This window comes from Miniopterus schreibersii (genome assembly GCF_964146895.1).
Source record: "Miniopterus schreibersii genome assembly, chromosome: 3".
NCBI classification, from domain to species: domain Eukaryota; kingdom Metazoa; phylum Chordata; class Mammalia; order Chiroptera; family Miniopteridae; genus Miniopterus; species Miniopterus schreibersii.
Window position 1 is genome coordinate 75,192,505 of NC_138103.1, and position 26,383 is coordinate 75,218,887.

At 36.7% G+C, this 26,383-nt stretch overlaps 1 protein-coding gene across 1 annotated transcript in view; it reads right to left on the bottom strand.

Annotated features, from left to right (window-relative positions):
- Positions 1–1,392: 1,392 nt before the first annotated feature.
- Positions 1,393–26,383, bottom strand: part of NDUFAF2 (NADH:ubiquinone oxidoreductase complex assembly factor 2) — a 106,642-nt gene continuing 81,651 nt past the window's right edge. Inside the window, exons 3-4 of the mRNA XM_081131067.1 lie at positions 24,767–24,807; positions 1,393–1,714 (exon numbers count right to left, since the gene is read on the bottom strand). Coding sequence (XP_080987193.1) covers positions 1,472–1,714; positions 24,767–24,807 — 284 coding nt within the window. The 3' untranslated portion in view covers positions 1,393–1,471. The remainder of the gene's footprint in view (positions 1,715–24,766; positions 24,808–26,383) is intronic.

Sequence of the window (26,383 nt, forward strand, 5' to 3'; positions counted from 1 at the left end):
TATGTTAAGATGTCTATAAATGGGCTGTATATATGGCAAACATTTACAAGAGATGTATACAGAATACAATAAGCTAATACAAACTTGTCAAAAGAAATATTCTAGCATGTTAGAACACTTACAGTTTTTCCTGTAATCTAGTATTCAAGAACATCTTAATTTACAGTCAATTATACCACAAAGTTTACCTATTTTTATGTTGCCTAGTGGCTAGTTCCTTTTTTGCCTCTATTGTAAAATGTACTAATGCTTTGTAATGATATAAAGAGACAGAATGGTTAACCTGATAGTAACAGGGCTGCTGGACTAAGTATTATCACCTAGCAGCTTTGTCATTCAATAAGTATGTTATAGTAATTACACTTGAGTACCTGTTTTAGTATATATTTTATAAAGTATTTTCCTGTAGCTTATTAAGCAATAACAATTTTTACCACCTACTCAGTAAAAATCTTAACCTATGTTTTTAGGAGTTCATAATTAACACTCGACCGAGGATTTCCTTATATTATTCAGAGCATTAAAATTTGGGTCATTTATTCAGTACATATTTATTGAGTGCCTATTATAATGCCAAACACTGAAAAGAACTCTATTAAAATTAGAAGTCTAATTAGCAGCAAAACTTGGTTGTACACCAATAAAATGTATGACCTTTCAAAAATACTTTTGTATAACATCAGTGTTTTAATGTCATTTTACATTTTTCTTCAATATACAAGTCACAGGAATCCCCACTATCAGTGGAATCGCTCTCTTGGAACCCTCTCCTATTTTCCATTTTTTCAAAGTAATTTTTTTAATCTCATGGAATTCTAGTTACTGTACTATTTCTGTTTACTGTTCTTTCAGACTTTTGTGATGGATTGCCTGATTCTGTTGGCCTAATTCCTGTCTTCAACTCCAGCCTCAATCCATAAGCTAGCTTTTGTCTCATCTCATCAAGAGCATTATGGTTGGTTTGTGGGTTTCCCCCCCCCATTTATTAACTAGATTTTCTTGGCCTAAAAATGTTTTATCCAACTTTATGTCCTTGATTAGTTCTTAGGATCTTACAGAATGCCTGTCCAGAAATAGCAGTCTTCTCATTTTTTTCTTTTATATTTGGTCATTTAGGAGAGCTCACTATCCTTATTTCTATCAAGACATAATTTTGAGGGTTCTTAAATGATAAGGATCCCAAATCCTGAGCTTTTACAGCTTCATGATACTTCTTATGGGAGCAACCCAAGGAGGGAAAAACTAAGCACATTTATAAACAGAATGATGACTAAGTCAAATGAAGTATTTAGTCTAAAAAGCTAGGTTTCTATAGTTTGTAACCTCACAGTACTTATGCATAATGAAAACAAATCTTTAAGCTTAATGGAATAGAGAACTATTGTACAGTCATAAAGTCACAAACTATTTACTTTTATTTGTTAAAATAGTCATATACATATAAATGAAACAATTTTTTACCACAGTGCATTCACTGATTGTGCCTTTTGCTATCTTGTGGCATCCAGGATCCTGGTTGAAAGGTTTTACCAGTGCTGGTGGGATCCACTGAGGGTTCATCCTTTCCAAAGTATGGAGCAGATGCATGTCCTTTAATCTGAGTTTCAACTGGTGGAGCCAAGAGTTCACTGCTTTCTTTACTAGGGAGTTTTTCATAAAAGTCTTTGCTTTTTATTTTAATTTCTTCTCTATATTTTTCATTCTTTAGTATTTCCTGTATGAATATATAAATGGAAGAAACGTAAATTTCTAGTTAGAAGAAAACCCAACCTACAGGTTTTATGAAAAAATAGCTAATAAAAAAATAAAGTACATATATACATAATGCTTTGCATTCAAGTAATACATAGACATGTACAAGATAAGTTTGAAAAGCTATCTGGTTATATACCAGTGTTATGTGAATTAAAACAGTTCTGTCCTCATATACTACAATAAAAAGACGTGAAGGACCACAACATAGAAATATTTACTACCCATAAGTGAAACAAACTACTTAAGATGAAATATTACAAAGTAGCGTAACAGTCACTCTATCAAAGATTTCCTAAGCTTAACAGCTCTGCCTCAAAACTAATCATTAGTGATCATATTTTTTACTGTAGATGAAGTGAAGGTAAGATGGCCTCAGAATGATGCCCCTACCAGTCTCCTCTGTGGGAGTTAAAGCATGGATGCTAAGGCCACCCTTGGTCCTGCCAGAGCCAAGCCCTACTGAGTTCCTTTCTCCTCTGAAGTGGTATGGCAGTGAAGAGGAGGAATGGAATCAGAGTTCAGCATGCTCTTCACATCAGTTCCAGAAAGGAGCTCTGCAACTGGAAATGCTTCCTCAAACCAGTGCAAGCAATTTGTGTAATGCAATCTATTTCTCAGATTTGCTCTTCTATCTGTATAGATCTATACACCAAATTACAAGGAATCTATTACCGTATTTCATTGAATAAAAGGCCACAAAATTTAAGAAGCACCATTGTTATTTGTACCACTAAAAAAGGCAATTATAGTCCATCACACCTGGTTTCAGACATGGTAAAATCTGAAAAGATGTGCATCTTAAAGACAGATGAAATACAGTCATTACATATTTGTGTTGATTACTTCTTCCTCTTCTAAATGATTATTTCTAAATGGGTGAAAATTTTAATGTTCTTTTTGCTATAGAATTTTTCTGATTTGTTTAAAAGAACATATTTATAATATGAAAAAACCTTGTTAATGTAACTAGTATCTGAAAATACTGACAAAACCAAGTACTCAAGTTAATTTAAAATATATATATATATATTGATTTTGGACAGGAAGGGAGAAGGACAGAGAGGTACAGAAACATCAATGATGAGAGAGTTGTCATTGATTGGCTGCCTCCTGCAGGTCGCCGACTGGGGATCGAGCCCGCAACCTGGGCATGTGCCCTGACCATGAACAGAACCATGATCTCCTGGATGCTAGGCTGATGCTCAACCGCTGAGCCACGCTCTGCCAGGCACTCAAGTTAATTTTTAATTTCAACACTTTAAAATATGGTGCTTAATGGCAACATCTGGGTATCTAAATGTATGATGCAATCTTGGTTTCTAAAGTGAATTTTAAGTAATATTCCCTTAAAACATAAGCACCAATATTTGAAATCCATTTAAAATATTGGTTTAGCCCGGCCAGGCGTGGCTCAGCAGTTGAGTGTCGACCTAGGATCCAGCCAATCAGGGTTCGATTCCCGGTCAGGGCACATGCCCAGGTTGTGGGCTCGATCAATGACTCTCTCATCATTGATGTTTCTATCTCTCTCTCTCCCTCTCCTTTCCTCTCTCTGAAATCAATAAAGATATATTTAAAAAAAATAAAATATTGGTTTATACTTAAAGGGAAAAAAATTTTGGGGGGGTTATAGTGTTAAAGACTCTTAGTTTTAGACAAAGAAGGACGCATCTAATAAAACTTCCCCCTCAAAACAAACCTGAGGAGAGAATATAAGTATTTTGCAATCTCCACAAAATAGACCAATTCCCACAAGTAGTTTTAATAATCACACTAACTGTGAGGTAAGGGACAGGTGCTATGAGTGAGGGTGAGAGTAGTCTTTGCCTCTCAAAGACCCTGTAGAATTCTCAGGTGAGGTGACCATATATCACAAAGGAAACCCCTCAATATGAACTGGAAATAGCGTAAGTAGAAGAAAATACTTTTCTATGCCTCCGTACTCTTCAAGATCCTCTATGAACTGCTGTGTCTTTACAGAAGCTCTTTCTCTTGAGCAGAATGAAAGGGACTGAGCTGAACTTGTACGAGGAACCCAACACCGGTAGCAAGAGGCTACTGAGACGCTGGTTTGCAGCTTGCTTGGTTTTTGTCTGAGGATCAGTCACTGGCCTGGAGCTGCCTATGCTTACTTTCTTTGCATCAGTTCTACTGTTTCAGTCTTACAGCTGGTGCAAGCCTCTGCCTTCTGCATAAAAGGCAACGGCCGGCAGAGAGCTGTTCTTTTTTCCTGCCTTCCCATAATTTCTCTTTACTCACCACTCCTCTTCCCAGTTTCTTTCTTATAGCAACTATTTAGGCGATGGAAAGTCAATCGGAAAATGTTAATCGATGTAACAGGAAGATGGAGTAAAGATTTCAGAGTTGAAAAAAGTGGAGACAATAATTTTTCCTAGGAGTTTACTTTTTGTCTTTTTAAACAAAACTAATTGTTATCAGACCCTCACTAACAGCTTCTACAAAAATTAAACAGAGCATAAATCATGTATGAATGGAAATCTAGTTATGTAAATATTTGGAATAGATAAAATGAAAGTAGGTAGAAAAACAGGAATTTGTAGACTTACAGATAAACAAGTCATTTTGTAAGAAAATCTATTTTACAGTAGAAATTGCCATAAAGCATAAATTTTCCTTATATTTCCTTGGAACAATATCACCTTAAGTCTCAATACGTTTATCAGTAAAAACAGTATGTTTCTTTCAGTGTTTGTATAGGGATAAACCAAGAGTAAGTGAGTCTTCCTTCACATAAATGTTTATAGATTTAAAATAAGTATTTATCCTTTTATATACTGCTTTTCTCCATCAATAAATATTTTTTAACATTTTATTTTAAAAAAGATGGTTGTGTGGTATTTTATCTGTTGCATTGTACCATGGTTTATCTAATGAATACCTCACTATTGTTTCCAGTATTTCACTTTTCATTTTAAAAAACTGCACTGTGATGATCAAACACAGAGTTCCTTGACACAAACAGATATAGTTTCATTTCCAAATCTACCTCTTACTAGCTGGGACACCAAGAAAGTTACTTAACTTTTTTCAGTCTCAGTTTCTTTATCTGAAAATGAGAATAAAGTGACAGTGCATGTATAAATATTTACATCTTAAATACTTATGTATATACTGTTCACATTGTTAGATCTTCTGGAAATTTCTTAATAGAAGTTAAGAATATGGGGTCTGAAGTAATACTACTACCTGCATACAAATCCCAGTTTTGCCATTTACTAGCTGGGTGACCCTGTCAATGTTGCTTAACCTTTCTGTGTCTCAGTTTCCTCATTTGTAAAACGGAGATAACAATACTGTCTTCTTCGATGGGCTACTGTAGGGACTGGGAAAGAACTGGCTGCTGATCAGGGTACACAACGAAAAAGGATACAGGTAGATTTTTAATAGTGACTGTTCATTCCATTAAAAAATAAACATATCAAAACTTGTATCCATTCCTCTTTCTCATCTCAGGGTACAAATATAGTCTCAATACTTATATTTTAAGAAAATTTTTTAACCCACTATTTTTTTATATACATTGAGTAACTATTTATTGTGAAGATTTTGTAAATAGCAGAATCCCCACATCAATATTCATAATTTGCTGGGATGAAAATCTCCAACATTTTAATGTGCTACAGCCTCCAACCAAGGCAGCAACCATTACCACTGGACTGAGATCAAGTGTTAGATATAATCTACAAGTTCAAGAACAAGGTGGAGTAATCATTGCCAGACTAGTCCTCCTGCCGTAAATAAGTAGAAAACTGAACAAAAAATAGTAAACTTTTCAGATAGTAAACAACAGGCACTGCAATACTATTATCCTCAAGAGAAGGGATACAAGTGAGATAAGCCCTGTATCACCTCAGCTTTTGTGTAGCAGCATGTTATGGGCTGCCGCACAGGGTCAGGTCTTGTTGAGCTGAAGAGATAGAGCTGGTTGGGGAGACTGAGGAAGCTGAATACACAGAGAAAAAGTGCTAGAAATCTGATAGGGGTCCATTTGAGTGTTGAGCTGAACATTAAGCAGTATGTGGGTAGGGTGAGTCTCTAGAGGGCCAGGAAGGTCAATTCCTGGCTGAATAACGACTGCAAAGCTGTAAACTGAACAACTGCTGGAGTTTTCATGAGACTAGGAGACATTCAAGTTTTAATTAGCTAGAGATTCCTCACTGAACAGGTAGGGCATTCATATAAAGACTTCGAAAAGATCCCTCCTTACGAGTAAGGAATAATTGGCATGTGAAGAGCTGCACTGTCTAATACAGTAGCTACTAGTGACATGTTATCTAAATTAATAAAATAAAATAATTCAGTCCCTCAATTGCACCAGACACATTTCAAGTGTTTAGTAACCAAATGTGACTAGTGGCTACCATATTGGAAAGTGCAGACAGAAAACATTTCCATCACTGCAAAAGCTCCTTTTGGACAGCACTGCTCTAGATCCACTGTAACTAAACTTAAAAATAAGTCTCCAAAAGTTTGCACTGACTCACATCTAAAATAATGTACTCCCAAACAAAACCCAACATTTTTGAAAGGAAAACAACAAAATCCAGACACTAAACATACACTATTTCATTGTCTATCATTCAATCAAGAAGTGATGAAGAAAAGTGTGATTCAAAACCAGTCAATAGAAATAGAACCAAACATGACAGAAATGATGAAATTAACAGATAAGGACTTTATCACAACTACCAGAAATATGTTCAAAGGCCTAAAAGGAAAATGAACATAAAGAAAAAGAAATAGAAACTATTTTTTTTAAAAAAACAAATGGAATTTCTAGAGGGGAAAAATACAACATGTGAAATGAAAAAAATGTAATGCATATGTTTAACAGGAGATTTGACACTATAGAAAAACAATGGATCTGACAACAAGGCAATGGAAACTATCCAAACTGAAGGAAGAGAGAGACTAAGTTGAAAAAGTGAACCAGAGCCTCAGTGAGTTGTAGGAAAATATCATGCAGTCCAACATACATGTAATTGGAGTCACAGAAAGAGAAAAGAGGAGAGGAAATCATGACTAAAGATATTCCAAATAGATAAATATGTAAATCTACATAGCCAACTAACTAAAAAAACTCCAAGCAAATAAATACAAAACCAAAGCACATAAAAATCAATTGCTAAAAATTAATCATAAATAAAAAATCTTCAAATCAGCTACAGAAAAAAGACATATTTATACAAGAGACAAAGATAAAAACTACTGCCCTGGCTGGAGGCTCAGTAGGTTGGAGTATCATCCTGTATGCCAAAAGGTTGCGGGTTCAATTCCTGGTCACCATCCCTGGTCAGGTGAGTACAGGAGGCAACCAAGAGATGTTTCTCTCACATTGATGTTTCTCTCTTTGTCTCTCTCTCTCTCTCTTCCTCTCTCTCTAAAATAAATGGAAACATATTCTCAGGTGAGTATTAGAAAAAAAAAGATAAGAAATACTAGAGTTCTCATCAGAAACAATGCAAGCTATAAAACAATAGAATGACTTTAATGTGCTGAAAGAAAAGAAAAGCTGCCAACTTACAATTCTATATCCAGTGAAAATATCCCTTAAAAATAAAGGAATCATAACATTTTCAGGCAAATGAAGGCTGAATTTGTCACAAGCTAGCCTCTACTACAAGAAACATTAAAGGAAGTTGAAGGAAAATGATATGACACAAATTCAAATCTACATAAAAGAATGAATAGCTCCAGAAATGGTCAGAATGAAAAACTTCATTGCAGAGAAAAATGCTAGGTTTTCGAACATTCTGCTAGGTACTCAATATCCTGTAACTTTACGTCCACCTACTCCAAAATCCTTCAGTATGTGAGGAACATCATCATAATGTCCACTGAAACTACTTCTATGGATTTTGAGGCTTATCATGACTATACCCCCACAAACAGGACTTTTTAAGTTTTACAAAGATATTAGTTACCACTAAGCTGAGAAGTGCAGCCTGAAAGGCAAGAGAACTACAGTGATCATATACAGCGCTCAAATTAATAGCAACTATCTAGGAGGCAAGACAATGCCTCATTCCCTTCCTATTCCCATCTGACAAAGAGCTTCTGTCCACCAAGCCTTCCATGTCTTACACCATTGTCCTGGCTTCTCTGGCCTGGGACTTGAAGCAGTATATCAACAATGGAACTTCTCCATCTGAAGCTGAGTGCAGTGGAGTTTACAATTAGAAAGTCATGAATGAGGTCAACCCCATTCTAAGAAGGTCACATCAAAGAGTCCCCTGGAATGAAGTATTGAAGGATACCAATATCAGGGAAGAAGAGAAAGAAACCATAATGACAACAGAGAAAGCATGAGCTGTATCAAATCTGTTCTTTCAAACTTTTCCTTAAATACATCCTCTATGAATAACTATTGTTCTGTAACAACTTCTCTCCTTTCAACAGATAGTAGGAATGTTCAGTTGGAGCAAATTTGCTTATGCTTGAGTTGTTTATGGAGCCTTGATATTGGGAAAACAGACATTCAGTTGTAAAAATATTATGTACTAAGTATTTGAATTTGCATAGTTTTTTATGTCAGATTATAAATTACCATTGTTTGTGAAGGATTACAATGAAAAAAAGATTTAAAAAAAAAGCTCTGGATGCCTTTAACAAGCTTACCCTGCTTTTGTAGAATACTTAAGGTTGGTTATTTATTGTGTACTATTCATTAATTCAGTGATGTGAACTCAAGCATACAAAAGGTTGTAGCTCCAGTCCTTTCCAATGCCAATTCTTTGCTAAGAGCCCTGCTTAAGAGCCCTACTGCCAGCTGTACTATTGTTGCAGCCAATGCTGTAAACTGTTAAGTGTGGTAATGATAAAAGGATTTTACAGGTTTGTTTGTTTTAATTAATAAAATACAGACAAAAACAAAGCTCGAAAATGCAATCTACTAACATGCTGACTTACAGTTCATGCATAGACCTTAGGCACAATATAATCCCACTCTAATATACAGTCCCTTATGTGAAATTCTAGTATACACAAATTTTCCAAGATGGTAAAAAAATAATCAGCTCTAATATATATAGGGTGTCCCAAAAAATGTATACACAGTGTAACAGCTGATAGCTCAATTTTGAAAATGAAATGTATTTTAATAAACACTGCCTTTATAATTATTCAAAGTGTGTTTATACATTTTTGGGGGACACCCAATAGTTACAGCTATGGAAGGTATCAGATAACAGAATTGAATACTAGAACTAGAAAAAACAGGTAAAATAAATGGCAGACTAGGACTAAGGTCTTTGTGATGATGCCTTGTGAGAGATAAAGGAAACTGAGGCAATGTAAGCCTGAACCTTGAACTGTACTCTAGTATCTGAGACAAGAGAGAGTTGACCACAAGTGCTCTCTGATGAAGTATTACTGACTGGAAGAAAGTTTAGTTTACTTGATGACTATTGGGGAAAGAGAGAGTATTGGGGAAAGAGAAAGGCTGAGAAATATTTCTTAGTGCGCTAAAAGGTTACCCAAAGATTTTTCTGTCAGGTATCCAAGTCATTCTGCATTTCTGGGGCCATATTCAGACCAGAGGTGTGATAGTAAACAGCTCCGAGTCTATACTATTAAGTGGAATTGAATATTTAGATGCAGCTCTAAACATACTCACAAAACATTTTAGAAATATTACCTGTAATCACATATATACCTAGTGAATAATGGACAGTAAGTACAAATAATAAATTATCCATTATTACTAATTTGATATGCAAAATGTCATAATTTAGTGTGCTTATACATTTGTGCCATATGTATGTAGAAATAAGAATAAAAAAGTTTTCATAATATAATTCAAGACCTCAGTCCCCTAACCTTGTATCTCTCTTTGAAGTATCAATCTAGTCAACTGAGAATTCTTTTACCAAGGAGTATTTCAGTAATATTATCTATGTACATATATATGATGCTGATAATGTTATATTCATGTTAAATATAAAATTCCATAACAGGCTTCAAAATTATTTGACAATTTTTATATGAATATACCTAGAAATGAAAAAGAGCTCATAAGTGGTCAGTCCTTTTTTAGGGACTAATAAAATTTCTTTTAAAAATGCTAAGAGCCCAGCCGGGCGTGGCTCAGCGGTTGAGCGTCGACCTAGGATCCAAGCGATCAAGGTTCGATTCCCGGTCAGGGCATATGCCCAGTTGTGGGCTGCAGCCGATCAATGACTCTCTCATCATTGATGTTTCTTCTATCTCTCTCTCTCTCCCTCTCCTTTCCTCTCCCTGAAGTCAATAAAGATATATTAAAAAATAATAATAAAAAAAATACAATTAAAAATAAATAAATAAATAAATAAATAAATAAATAAATAAATAAATAAATAAATAAATAAATAAAAATGCTATGAATCCAACAAGGAAAAAAGGCAGTCAGAATATATATATATATTTTAACCCATTTCTTCTTTGATGTTCTAGCTCCACATTCATCTTTAGTATTTATAAATGGTCTCCAGTTGGCTTCAAGTACTTGTTAATTAAAGAATGCCATATATAACTATGTTCAAACTTAAGTATAAAACACATCCCAAGATAAAATCTAAATACAGTTAAAAGTAAATTCAACAGTCCTTCATTGTTAGAAAGTTTACTATATTCAAGAGCAAGCAAAGACTTAGGAGTCAGTCTTAAGGATGATGATAACATTGTCCATGACACTGAATTTCTTTAGTCTTCTGTGGGGACAAAATCATGGCCATTTCCTAATGATCAAATTATATCACATAGAAAAACAGGAACCTGAGTTTTTAAAAAGTTTTAATTTAAAATTCTAAATTAGCAATAATTTGAAGCAAAAGCTTAATGTAAATATATCTTTAATAAACTACTGGATCTAGATATATACTTTTCAAAGTGTACATAAGATCAAGATACAATGAAAATTTTGGTTTAATAAATTTATCAACTTTCTAAAATATTTAAATTACTAAATATATTCTTCCTAATCCATATATTTTTCAACTCTTGTGAGGTATGTGCTATAATATGTAATATAAATATATTTGACTTTGATAGATCCATTATTTATTTCTATAACTTAAACTATACATACTAATAAATAATTTTGTTTTAATGAACATTACAATTTTTAAAATATGAGTACATTGACTTTGAGTAAATTTAAGAAAAACCAGTTTTGAAGAAAACAAAAAGATTTAGTAAATAGATTTTAAGTGAAAGTTTGGCACAAAGTATGTTCCTGGTCCCCAAACCATAGATGTGGGTTACTGTAAAATGGTCTCATATAGAAAGTAGCCTCCCAGAATATGCCGCGTACACTCCCATCCTACAATCAATATAATTACAATGGGAATTTGGGGAACAACTGTTTCAAAATGTTCTAAGCTGAATATTCTTTTCACAGTGTCAATTTTGTAACACACCAAGAAACACTTCAGGCCTAGCAAGTGCAATAGAATGCCTAAGCATGTAAATACTGCCAAACTGTTCAATTAAACTACAGGTTTTAGTCCTACAAGTTGAACTGCTAAAGTATAATAATAACTTATTAGATCACCCCTTTTCAATATATGAAAGAGAGAAGAGAAAAAACAGGGAGAGGTACACAGGTCACCAAAATGTACTCTGTGTTCAGACCCAAGGCAACACCTGCTAGATTAGTAATCAAAAATGAATTTTATCTTGCCTGGATGGGAGTAGAAACCAGAAGGTAAATAAATGACAGTTAGGTTAGTATGATAGCACTGGGTTGCTAAGAAATCTATTAGAGTGAAACAACCACCAAGCGAGTTCTGCTTTAGCAGAAGCTGCCCCTGCTATGTGTTCTTGCCAATTACTAGTGTGCCTCTGCCAAATCAGTGTCACATTTCATTTATTCACATTCAAATATACTGCAAACAGGCTTTGATCAGTTGCAATAATGAAAATTACGCTGGGTTTTGCTGCTTTGACATGCTTTCTTGAACTTTTCCCCTGCATTTTTTTCAAAACACTTCTAATTGCAAGAAGTTGATCTCAATTATTCTTGTTATTTTGAGGGGACAATTGCAAGGTTTGTTTATATTCCTTGCTGGCTAGGAATTTCTGGCACTGAGTTTTCTTTCTTTGAACTTGAGCCAGATTAATTATTAAATCTCAAAATGTCACTAAAATGAACTAATCACAGAGCTTAAGTCATTAATAGTTTTGTAGGTGGTATTTCCTTTAATAATATACATGAACTTTGATATATATGAAAGAAGACCTTTGAGCATAAAGATACAATTATTTAATTGAAAAAGAAATTTAACCATTAAACATTAATAAAAAAATAATTAGTCACTTAACTTTAGTTCTACTTAATTGAATTGCCCTGGTGGGAGACAAAGAAAACCTGCTCCCTTGTGTGAGAGGGGAAAAGACCATAATCCTGGCAGAAGAAGCAATGTCAAGTCCCCGTGGTTTTCCAGGCTTGGGCTCCTGAGTGGGAAATAAGTGGCAGAGCGGCTGGAGCCCTGGAGGAAAGAGGGGTTCCATCTGCGAATGATTGCTAACATTTATTGAGCTGCTATGCGCCAGCTGCTGTAGGGAGAAAACAGTTCCTCTCCCCTAGGTTAAGGAAGGGGAGTAGAGGAGTTGGACAAGAAGAGGTGAGACAGACTTAGAGAAGCTGCAGCTCCAGCTGTAGAGAGTCTGCCCCAGAGAATAAAAAAATGTTGTGGCTGAAGGTTGCCCTCCAACATACACTCATTCATTCATGCATTTTCATTTTTTCTTTTACTAAATAAATATATCCTGAGCACCTACAATTCAAAACACTGGGGATACAGAGAACAAAACCTGGCTCATGCTCTTATGGAGCTCTCTTGGGAGTAGAAAGGAGGAAAGGCAAAAGGAGGTGGCTTGCTGCAACACAGGCTTATCTGGGAGCCAAGGCAGGGAAGAGCTGGGTAAGCAGCAATGGCCATTACCTGGCTAATGCGTATGGGTTCTTGCCTACTTTCTCATTCATTGGTTCCTTCATATATTGAGAGCCCACTATGTACCAAGGATACGGAGTTAAAAGACACACTTTTTACCTTGTCCTTAAGGAACTCACAATCTAGGGAAGAGAGATAGGTAAAAATAAATTACAATATGATAAATTCTGTGATAGTAAGCAGAGAATGATATGCAAAGCAGAAGAAAAGCTGGTGTTCCTATTATTGTCCACAGGGGTTAGAAATGACTTCCTAGAGGGACTAGGGGTTAGAAATGACTTCCTAGAGGTGATGACTGAGTCTTATGAATTAACCAGAGAACCGAGAAGAGCAGGGGCATTCTGGGAAGAGGCAAAGTACATGTTCACAGGTACAGAGGAGTAAAGCAGCACAGCAAATTCAGAACATTGTCAGTGGTTCATACGGCATGCAATGTTAGGACGTTTAGATTTTATCCTGAAAGCCATGGCAAAATATTTTGTCTTTGAAGCAAGAGTAGGTTTCCAGATAAAAGAGTAGAATACTTAATTTGAATTTCAGATAAACAACAAATAATTTTTTAGTATAAGTATGTCTTAAATATTGCATGGGGCATGCTTACATTTATAATTATTCATTGTTTGTTTAAATGTTAAATTTAACTAAGTGTGCTGTTTTGGGGTTTTTTATTGAGAAATCTGGCAACCATAGCAGAAGACTTACATGTTTATACCACATTAAAAAAAATGACTCTGGCAACTGCAGAAATTGGGTTGGAGGAAGGCAAGACTGGAATAGAGAAATCAGTGAGGATGTTACTGCAGAAATGCAAGTGAGAAATCCTTAGGGTAAGACTCAAGGCAATGGTAGTGAGATGAAGAAGAAAAAACAGATTGTTAAGATATTCAGAAGGAAGTCTTGGTCACCAAGCACGTGGGAGTGAACAAGATCAGGACAGCCCCAAATTTCTGATGAGTGATGAAGGATAATGTCATTGACCATGGTGGGAAACAAAGAAAAAGAAGAGTTTCATTTTAGACATACTATACTTGAGATACTGTAAAATATCCTAATATCTTGTTTCAAACTCTTAGTCCCTTCTTCTCAGCCAAAGTGCTTCAGGACTCAATTTGAGGTCCTATTCTTTTTCTACACTTTCCCCCTAAGTAATCGTTTCCAATTTTGTAAGTTTAAATACTATCTATATGTGCCAAAGAATCTCAAATTTCAGGCCCGACCACTCTCCAAGTTCCAGAACCATATATCCAACTATCTAATTGATGTGTCCACTTGGATGTCTCATGGACATTTTAAATTAAATATATCCAAGATCACTAAGGCTTAGAGGACTAGCTCAGGGTGACACTTGAAATGGAAGTTTCTGCCTCCACTGTGTTCTTTCCACTACTCATTATACCTTGCACAGTTTTCAGGAAGCCCCACAGTGGGCTCAGCATACAGCTGAGCTCACTATAGTGTTGCCTGACTACCATATTCCCCTGACCCCTGGAAGCTTTGCTTTGTTTCAGTTGGCTCTTGCTCTATTACCTTTCTTCACATGCTAAGATACAGACAAGCTTCAAGGTGACACCTACTGCACATACATAGAGAGGCCATCCAACTAACTGGAAGTCCTGAAAGTTAACTATCATACTCTCAAAGTAGCCTCTCTGTCACATCAAATGAACACCACTGGCTTGGATCTAGGAAGGAGGAAGAAGCTACTGGAATGTCCTCATGGTGGGATGCAGCACTCAGCCATCAGCAAGCTAGATCAGGCTCCGTTACACAGCTGTGTACATTTACTATAACTATTCCTAATTTCCCCTTACCTCCTACATCCACTTAGCACTAAATTTTACCAATTCTTCCTCCAAAATTTATCTTGAATCATGCAGTTCTTTCCATCTCCATTGCCAACTATTTCCATTTCTTGCCTAGATTACAATGGCCTCCTAATAGGTTTCCTTGGTCCTCTACCATCTAATGTTTACACTAATCTTTCATGCCACTTCCCATTAAAAATCCTTTAATGGGTCCTTAGAACAAAAACCAAAATGGCCACAGCAGACAATCGAATACTCTGATCAGTCTCTCACTTGCTTCCCAGCTGTGGAGAGTGTGGTACACAGACAGCTTCCAATGCACAGCCGTATCATGGCTTATCAACAAATAGACATCTGGGTTGTTTCCAGTCTTTCACTATGCCGTATTTACTATTTCTATTACAAAGAGCCCTGCGAATTATGCCAAATGCATGTTTTCACTTGATGCCTAGAACAATGCCTAGCACATAACAGGTGTTCAGCACCATATATACATGCAGGTATGTGTATGTATATTATATGTGTCTATGTATATATGTATATGAATATGTATAGGGTGAGGGGGGGGTTGATTGATGTTAAGGAATTGGATGACATAATTGTGGAGGCTGCTATGTCCAAATCTTCATGATAGGCTGGCAGGCTGGAGACCCAGGGAAGAGGTGGTGATATAGCTAAAGCCCAAAAGCAGTCTACAGGTAGGCAGAATCACCTCTTCCTCAGAGGATGTCATTTTTTTCTCTCTTAATGTCTTCAACTAATTGGATGAGGACAATCTGGTTTGCTCAAAGTCTATTGATTTATATGTTACTCTCATCTGAAAACAAAACATCTTCACAGCAAAATCTAGACTAGTGTTTTTGACCAAATACCTGAGTACTGTGGCCTAGCCAAGCTGACACATAAAAATTAACCATCATAGTAAGAAATACACAACTTGGTACACAAATATATGTATAAGTGTGTATCTGAAACAAGAATTTCAGAAAACAATACTTACTCTTAGTAAGGTTTTTATATGCTGGTATTTTCTCTTCCATATTTTTCCTACTTCATTAAAAAGAAAAAATACTTATAACCCACTAAATTGATTTCACAATCCACTAATGTATCCCATAAATTGAAAAACCCTGCTCTGGATGACACGTCCATTTACTCATGTTTTGGAATACTGGTAAAGAAATGCATCACAGTGACATAAGAATGTGATATCGGAGAAGGAAATTAAGTATATTTGAACATAATGAACACATATATATCTGAAAAAATATATAAAAATGCCTAATTCCTTATTACCATAGCAACATCATACACTTAGCAAATGAGTATAGTATTTTATAACAGTCATATATATTTCAGAATAAAATTTGGCATGCCTAAAGACGTAATAAAATCAGAGGCCATCAACTATAGCTTGGTGTCCTAGACGGTACATCACCAATAAAATCAATACAATTTTCCTAAACACCATTATCCTCCTCCCATTTCAAGAAATCAAATTACAGTATATGTGATAGAAGCGGTCAGCAGTAATTCATTTATTTTTATTTAAAATTATAAAGAAAATCATTACTTCTCTAGCATGGAAAGAAGAAGAAGAAAATCACAAGACATTGTTTTGGTGAGAGAACTGAAAACAAAGTGCGGATTTAAAAAAAAACAAAAAACTAACCTCATTTTAACTCCCTTAACCTTTTTCACTCTGGATGCAAGCCCAGTTCTAAAACCTAAATGGGATTTGTCCCAGTGACTGATGGTATGACTCGGAAGGCTAACTATTCAGAACGATTCTGTATACTGTTCAAGACACACCTAGTAAGTTATAATGAGTCTCAGAAGAACCTGAGTACAAGTACATCTAAAAATAATGAATAACAGCACTTTATTTATATACAACTTTAAAAACATCTTTTCTATTCTGCTCCTTAAAAGTCAGATAAAGGTCAAAATAGAAGAAAAAATGTGCTAAAAATAAACTAAGCTCAAACTTAGACCTCAGCTTTGTATATAGGAAGCAATTCTTTTGGACTGAGATACATGGATGCTTGAAATTTGAGATACTACTTTTTAGTAAAACCCACCAAAAAATCAATGTTTTGAAAACCAAAAAAATTACAACACAAACTAGCATAAAATTTTCCTGCACAATTAATAAATAAATACCTACAGATAGAGACGTACACTAGCTTATGGTTAAAAGTGCATGAGGAGCTCAAAACACTCAAATGATGCACTTTCATTTCTTACCACATTTTTCTAGAGAAGCATGCCAAATTTTGTATTTTCATTTTTACAAAGCTAGAGGGCGATATCAAAGAAAGCACATAAAAAGCATCTCTAAATGTTATGCTATTATTTCAAGTGTCTGTTTTTACTCATTATGATAGTTGATTACAGAATCTGAACACAAAATAATAAGTGTACCAAAATTACAGTTATGTACCAATGTATGCATGGGTAAACTAACTTGTCAGTGTTAAGTTATGTAGCCAGCTATAGGAATTGGGGTAATTTATTATTTGTATTAAAAATTATTGTTACAGGCTCAGGAACAAGATGGCGGTGTAACTAACAGCTGCACCCGCCGCCTCCCTCAACCACATCAAAATCACAACTAAAGTACAGAACCATCATCACTCAGAGCCTCCTAAAATCCGGCTCAACAGAAGCTCCACAACCAGGAAACTGAAGGAGCATCGAGACCAGCAGGAGGGGCGGAGACGTGGGTGGATCGGGGCTGGATCCTGGCGACGCAGCCGCAGGCCCACACCCGGTGCTGGGGTTTAAACCCAGGAGGGACATCTCTGTGGTGGGGGTTTCCCAGAGGAGGGAGGGGTTCCAGCCCCACAGCAGGCCCTGAGCCCAGGGTCCCAGGGCTAGGAAGAAATGTCGCCACAACTTTGGGATGTCAAAACCAGTGGGGACTGTGGCTGAGGGTCAAGGAGGGTGCGGGAGTCCCAGGCTTTCCTCTTAAAGAGCCCGTGCACGGACTCACTCCCGCGCACTCCCTCTGAGCCCAGCGCCAGGCAGCAGCCTGAAAGGACCTGGGACACTTGAGGATGAACTAACCTGCTTGAAATTGGGGTGAGAGGTGGAGGGGCAGCTTTCTCCCGGACAGAAGGGCTGGCAGAGGCCATTGCTCCTTTGGCGAGTCTTCCCTGCACAGAGCTGGCAGGCAGGTGCCATATTTGAATCGCCAGCACCTGACTCACACCTTTGGCTCCACCCTATGATTTTCAGAGCAAGCTCATCCCCACCTACAAGCTCATCCAGGCCATTTCCAGTGGCTTTTCTATGCAAGTTGCTCTCGAGCCTTCTGCTTAGGACTTTCCTAAAATCTGTCAAACAAGCAGCAGCGTGCCCCATATGGCTTGATAAGTGGCCCCAGGCCTGGCACTAGCGGGAGCCTGCATTGGTTCATGGCTTGGCCTCTCCTGGACACCTCCAAGCCCAGCACAAGTAGCAGCCAACTACGGTTTGCTGTGTAGCTCATGCTGGGTGGCCCTGGGCAAGGCACTGGAACAGGTTGACTTTGAACCTCCCAGGAGGCCCCAGAGACAGTGCAACTGGTGGTCAGACTCAATCACGCTGGATTACAACCCTACCACATCCACGAGTGATATACTCCAGGGGCGAACTTGGTGAACACCAAAGCTCCACTGAAGTAAATCCTGCTCCATAGGGGTGTCTCCAGTACAGCATCTCTTTGGCTGTAGTTGCAGCTGGTCCTCACATCTGATTGGCCTGGGGGTCAATTCCTCCCAGTGACACCAACAGCAACCAAGGCTCAACTATAACAGGACAGTGCACACAGCCCACACAGCGGAGCACCTAGAAGGCCCAGCTCAGGTGACTGGGGAGGCTGTGCTACTGGACCCTACAGGACACCTACTACACAAAGCCACTCTACAAATTCCAGGAGACATAGCAGCTCTATGTAATACATAGAAACAAACACCTGGAAGCATCAAAATGCGGAGGCAAAGAAACATCACAAAGGAAAGAACAGAAGAAATCTCCAGAAAAGGAACTAAATGAAATAGAACCAAGCAAGCTACTAGATACAGAGTTCAGAATTATGGTTATTAGGATGCTCAAGGATATTAGTAAGACTATTAAGAAAACAAGTGAAACCATCAATGGCCTAATAAAGTACCAATCAGAAATGAAGGCTACATGAACTGAAAATAAGAATAATTTACAGGGAATGGACAGTAGAGTAGAGGACACTGAGAATCAAATTAGCAATTTGGAATATGAGGAAACAAAAAACACCCAACCAGAAAAGCAAAAAGAAAAAAGAATCCAGAAATATGAAGACAATGTAAGGAGTCTCTGGGACAACTTCAAGCGGCCCAACATTAGTATTATTGAGGTGCCAGAAGGGAAAGAAAGAGAGCAAGAAATTGAAAACCTATTTGAAAAAATAATGACAGAAAACTTCCCCTACTTGGGAAAAGAAACAGACTTACAAGTCCAGGAAGTACAGGGAGTCCCAAACAAAATGAACCCAAAGAGGCCCATAGCAAGACACATAATTAAAATGCCAAATGCAAAAGACAAAGAGAGAATCTTAAAAGCAGCAAGAGAAAAGCAGTCAGTTACCTACAAGAGAGCACCCATACAACTGTCAGCTGATTTCTGAACAGAAACCTTGCAGGCCAGAAGGGGGTGGCAAGAAATATTCAAAGTGATGAAAAACAAGAACCTACAATCAAGATTACTCTACCCAGCAAAGCTATCATTTAGAATTGAAAGTCAGATAAAGAGCTTCTCAGACAAGGAAAAGCTAAAGGAGTTCATCACCACCAGACCAGCACTACAGGAAAAGTTGAAGGGTCTTCTTTAAGAAGAAGCTAATGAACAAAAGAACCTGACAAACTAAATAGATCCAGAGATACTGATGCATGCAACAATCATATTTCAGGGAGAAGAGAGAAGGGGGGTGGAGAGTGGGAAGAGAGTAACCAAAGAAGTTATATGCATATATGCATAACCCATGGACACAGACAATAACGTGGTGAAGGCCTGGGGAGGGAGTGGGAGCGAGGTGGAGGGGGTCAATTGGGAGAAAAAATGAGACACCTGTAATACTTTCAACAATAAAGGTAAATTTAAAAAAAGAAAAAGAAAAAAATTATTGTTATATTAATGTTTTAATAAAACAAAGGAAAAAAATCGAGTTAACTCATAGTACAGGCCAAGCCAAAGAGTCACAAAAGTGCCCCACAATTACACTGGCAGGCAGGTATAAACTGCAGAGTCTCAGGCACTCCTAAGTGCGGACAAGCCCGCTTCTTTGCCTGGACAAAGGCAGGCACAAATGGGTTAGGCATGAGGTCAAATGGTTGGCATAAAAATCTGGCCAACAGGGACCTTTCATTGTGAATGGTGATAAACCCATTCAACGACCTCTTTGACTTGGGAAGGTAAATGTGCTAGTAGGTAAATAAAGAATGGGACTTCGATCAAGCTCAGGATATATCCTTTCCAGTCTTGGAAGCCAAAGGTCCCAGAATGACTGTACCACTGAACACATAATGCTCCTGTGTAAACTTGCATTAAGATCCAATTTCTGAAGGCAGTATGTGAATGTGTTTTCCTTGAAGCCTTAAGGAAACAAACTAATTCAGTTTCACAGAGGAAAAAATGATACTAAAAATAGAATTTAAACATAATTTAACAGTTATGATATCTAGGAAGGGTGGTATGTACAACAGAAGTCTACAGAGAAGTTATGTTGATTATTAAGCACATACCAGGTGCCAAAGAATTAACTAAATGAATAATAAAACTATATAAGTATCAAGGCTTTAAAGAGGAATGGCAAACTACAATGATTGTTTCTTATGCAAATTACTGTAATTCCTTAAGTGTCTTTGATAATTTAGAATTTCAAGTGTTTCATTTTTCAGTTTACTGTGAATATCTTATTTTTCTATCAGAGACCCAACATGTTCTCTTAAAATATATAAGATTTCATTGTATTCTTTTAAAATAAAATATTTTATGTATATAAATAAATACAGCTAATATAATATATACCCATCTGTCCACCATCTAACTAAAGAAATAAAACACTATACCCTAGCTGGGTAGCTCAGCTGATTAGAGCATCTCCCGATACGCCACGGTTGCGGGTTTGATTCCCAGTCACGGCGAATACGAGAAACAACCAATGAATGCAAGTGAATGCATAAATAAGTGGAACAACAAATTGTTGTTTTTCTCTCTCTCTCTCCCTTTCTCTCCCTCTTCCCCCCTCTCTCTCTCAAATTAATAAATTAGAAAAAGAAATAAAACACTATAGATATGACCAAAACACTAAAGATATGACACACCATCCAACTTAAGAAATAAAACACTATAGATATGACCAATAAAACTCTGTGACCCCTCCCTTAACTTTGTCCTTCCCCCGAGGTAACAACCACTCTAAATTTCTGTCTATCATTTTCATGCATGCTTTTACACTTTCACTACAACTTTTTATATCCATAAATAGTAGCAGTGGTTTTCTAAAAATTTTTGCACATTTATCTCCTAAAACTTTTGAAAACGATGTACCACCTTGCACATTTAAGTTGGCATTTAAATAATGGCAAAGGATGTATTTTCCAGTTTATTGCATACTGAATGCATGCTTTACATATGTTTTGTCAAAGACTTGGAGCTTCAGTTCAGCTTATCCAATTTACGGAAAATAAAACCATATAACTTAATTGGCAAAGCCAGTCCTCATTGTCAAACCCAATAAGCCAAATCTGACTTACTTTGTCAGAAGAAGTCTAACCTAATTTTTAAATTCAAATAAATATGTTAATGTGTCCCCATGACAACTTTCTCAGTTGTGAATTTTAATTTTAACACAGATAAATGGACAGCTAGGTAGCTAGCTAGAAAGGTAGAATATTAGGTATGGAGCCTTGTATGAATTTGTCACCTAGATGAAATAAAGTGTTGCCCCTTCAATAATTTTTATTGAAGTTTTCTCTGCTTTGCTCTCAAGGGACTCTTCTGAGTGAGAGATTCACTTTCCAATAGTCTCTTTGTATTGGTGCCCTGGAGATTTTTAAACCCCAAGGAAACACACTGTAGTAAGATTTAATATGGACAGGGGTAAGGTTTTCTTTTGAAAAGTGGGAGACAGATGATTATGAAATAAGTCAGAAAGGGAAACTGGCAGACCAGAAGGTAGTTCTTACTCAGATCATTTTTAGGAAAGACTACATATGGAAAGTGAGTATATGGAAATTAATTTTTTAAAGTCTATGCATACCTGTATATCCCAAAGAAAGTATTTATGTACCCAGTGGTACAGGTATCCCAATTTGAAAACCACTGATCAATAGCAGGGTTTAGCAAACTAGGATCTACCTGCCACCTGTTTTGTAAATAAAGTTCCATTGGGCACATGTTTCCATGTTATCTATAATTGCTTTGACACTACCTTGATACCATGTAAACATCCATTCCCCAACAAAATTTGACCAATGGTTTTAATATCCATTAATGATTTTTCCCTGAATCAATGACAGTTAAAAAATGGTGACTTCTCAACTCTATTATTTTTTCTACACTTGTTAGCATCTAATTGCTTCTTAAACAGATTTTCACCCAGGTTATTGTTTTTAGAACAAGCTTCAACTCCACTTTCAGATTTTCCTGGCACTGCCAATTACTAAGCAGTCTGGGGTTTTGCAGTTTAAACTGGGTTACTTCTGGGAGTTCTCCTCTGCCAAATCAGGAGTCATTCTCAGTTTTGCTAAATTTGTTACCAGTTGTTCATCTGCTTTCCAGTTTCCAAAACACTGTTGCTGTTTTGCCTCTTCAATTTGCCTTGACCTTATAGGTTTATGCTTTTTAATATAAATCCCTTTACTGTTATTTTCATTAGGCTTGAAGAGAAAGTAAACTCAAGTGTTTAACTCACTAACTTTCCTTGAAAGCCCATTACTCTTTCCCTGCTTTCAAACTTTATATACATGACATCATATTGTATGAAATCTTATGCAACTTGGTTTTTTTTGCTCAATATCATGTTTCTGAGATTTATCCATGTTGATACATGCGCCTCTAGTTCATTCATGTTATAACCCAGTGTGTGAACATGCCACAATTTCTTATCTACTTCCGCTCTATTCCCCAAAGTGATATTGCGAGGTTTGTGGTAGGGATCTATTTTTCCACAAGCATATACACTCCAGCTTCACAATTTAAGTGCACAGCAAAGTAGGATTATATATGCGAAATGTCGATGTTAAGACATTTCAAGTATAAAAAGAGTAAAACAAAAGAATGGCTGCAGGGCCAGCAATATTGTACTATAATATAACTATCATAATAGCAAAATAAATAATATTTCAATTAGAATAAGGAAGCAAAGAAAAAAGAATCATAAAGACAAATGCAAGCAAACCATAAAAACTGTCCATGGATGTGAAAGCCTTACCTAGCAGGTGGCAATATTTTCTATTCCAAATCATAGGGCTATTCATAGGATAAAGACAGATATTGGGAATTGTGGCCAAATTTATTTAAATATTTCTATTCCTATGAGTCAGACTATCCCTATAATTTTTTTTTAAAAAAATGTCTATTGATTTCAGAGAGAGGAAGGGAGAGGGAGAGAGATAGAAACATCAATGATGAGAGAGTCACTGATCAGCTGCCTCCTGCACACCCCCTACTGGGGATCGAGCCGGAAACTGGGCATGTGCCCTGACTGGGAGTCAAACTGCGATCTCCTGGATCCTAGGTAGATGCTCAACTGCTGAGCCACGCCAGCCAGGCAAGACTATCCCCATTTTGAGATGAATACAATAGGCAATTTTAGGCCTGGTGTAATTAAACATTTATTTTATTTAACTCCCCTTATCCTAATGCCATACTCACTAGGTAACCTATTGTGTGTGTGTTTTTTTCCTGTGCCAATTTAATTTCTTCCTATAAATTAATATACTGGAATTCCGGCAACTATTTCAAAGTCAAAAGTGTTTTAGTCACTGTGATATCTTTTAGAGCCCAATCGCCTTGGACATGGACAAGAATGGATCTTTGGAGCCTCAAACCCAGATCCGAGAACATAAGTAAGTGGGTGCTGGGGACTGTGGTTCTGCTCCAGTCTTTCCTTAGTCTATACCATCACCATCTCCAACTCCATTCTCTACTCGTTTCTAGAATTTCCTCTTCCTCTTTCATGGCAAATATATATTAAAAATGAAAAATGAAGTGAGGGAACTCTAATTTAATTTTCTCCTACTGTCTATAAACCGATTGCTGAGTCTTGTATTTTGTTGTGGCAATACATTTATTCACTCTCTTTCAAAGAGAAAACTTTATTATGTTTCCTACTGTTTTGTCAGTAAAAAAGGAGAAATAATATTTCAAAATACTTGCTATATGTGACTTCTAGTGGGATAGTGAGGACTAGGAAAAGTCTACCTCATTCTTTCTGTGAAATGTTAATTCAGCTTGTACTGCACTGGTGAACAGGCGCTGAACTGTATTGGCAACCTTCAGTAAAATATAAATTTCTATGAAAAAAGTATAGGTAATGCTCAACTTCGAAATATGTTCAGTTTTACAGGGTAATTTTATAGTTAGTTGTTGGAAATTCAAGCCCTGTCAAAGAAACCATGTAATATATTTATATGGCATTGAGATTTTCAAGTCTGGCAATAAAAGCCTATCTAATAGTGAATCAGGCTCTGTGTTAGGTGCTTATGACATACAAATGAATAAGGCATAAGCCCTGTGCCATATGGCTCACAATATAGTCAAAAAGACGGACAAATAAAACAAATAATTATAATTTGTTATACAGGTGCACAAGGCAATGTAGTTATATCAAGAAAGGAGTGTCATTCTTTGAGTTGAGACGTTTTAAAAAAGTTGAAGAAAGCATCAAGGATTTTAAAGGGTCTTTTAAATGGAATTAGGAATGAACAGGAGCAGAAGTGTGCCAGCTAATGGGAGTGGGAGGAGACATTAAACTTGAGAAACAGCAAGGAGCTCCTTGATGAGCAGGGTGGGTATAACAGGTAAAAGGAGGAAAGTTAGAAAATTGGGCTGGGCCCAAAGCAGGAGCCTCGAATGTATGCCAAGGAATTCTGTGGAGTAAAATGAACACTTAGGCAAGATGCATCATATTTATTCTGAGGCTTCATGTACGCCTGAAAGTACATATTCTCAGTTGAGAAACACAGTATCGTACACACATGCTATTTGAGTATTTTTCTTATGTATTCTTACCTCCATGGTAGGTGGAGTTTTTCTTGTTCTTCTAATCCAAGCTAGAAAAAAAACCACACCGTTTAAATGTAAGTTTTCTATAAATTGTACAAACATTTTATTCATTCTTGCATAAGACAAATATTAACTAAGCAACTGTTATATATTGCTTTAGACACTGGAGATACAACAGGGAACCAAACATGAATTCCCTCTCTCCTATAGCATATGCACCAGCAAAGGGAATACAGAAAAGAAACACACAAACATCTTATGTCAGAAGGTGATTTGTGTCATTAAAAAATGCAACAGCTTTGGAGGATAAGAGGGAACATTTTCACGTCTAAAATCATACTTCATGTAATCATCTGAATTCATGTTAGTGTATATACGGCATACATGCCAAATTGCAACACAGTAAACTTCAAGGCAATATCAAAATTATTTTAATTTACAGAGATTTCTCTTCTGATCTGCTCTAGCAAGCATCCTAACTCCTATGGTTGGTATCATCAGGTCTTAAATCTATCACTTGGGAGATGAGCCCATAGATGTTAAGTGTCTAGTGGGCACTTAACACTGAGTGGGATGCTTTACAGCAATAGGGAGGGAGTAGGGCTGCCTCTATGGAAGTGTATCAAAATCACTGATAGTAGAAGGGTCTGAGAAGAGCATAAAGAACAATGTAATTAGTAGTGCATTAGATGGCAACTGAAAGCAAACTTTGAGAGTCTTACAAATATTAACTTCTTCCAGAGGAGATTGTGGTGGATTCAATTTTGAGAGAATAGTAGGTGAGAGGGAGGGATTATGTATATATAAGAATATATAAATTCTTAGCTCTGAGTCTGGCATACCATAAGCATACAATTCCTGTTTGGCCTATGAGGATGTATAGGAAACATAGGAGACTGAGAAAACATACTGTAGGTGATATGGTCTTTAAAAAGTAGAAAACCGCTATTTTATCACTTTATATACTCAATCTTCATTACAAAATAGTGAGGTATCCTTAGTTTATAGGGAAATTAAATAACTTCCCCGAATTTATCTATTAAGTAGTAATGGTGGGATTGGAATCCAGGTCTGACCCTGTCTCTGGCTCCAAACCACCAGTGCTCTACTGACTAATCCATCTCTTGAACTTTAGTAAACAAGCAAAGAATACTAAACTAGGAAGAGAAGTACGTTCTAACTACATGTAAGAAAATAAGAATTACTGACCCCATTTTACAGACTGGGAACTGAGGTTCAGAAAGATTAAGTAACTTCCCTAAACTCACATAACTAGTGAGTAACAGACTGGGGATCAAACTCTGGTTGAACTGATTCTAAAATCTGAGCTATGACAGTTCACCTTCTCTTCTGACCAGCTCCACCAGCCTGCCTTCCTCATCCAAGGAACAGCACCAGGACTTGCCCTCATGACAAGCCCAGTGCTGAATTGCTGAATGGTTGTAGGGGAGGAAATAGCAACATTCGACTGTGGGCCTGGGATTAGTTATTTCTCCCTGCTCTGTTCTCTCTTGCATTGATCCAGTGCATCTATTTTTTTATTTTTTATTCTCACCCGAGGATATTTTTTCCATTAATTTTTAGAGAGAGGGAGGGAGGGGGAGAGAGAGAAACATCAATGTG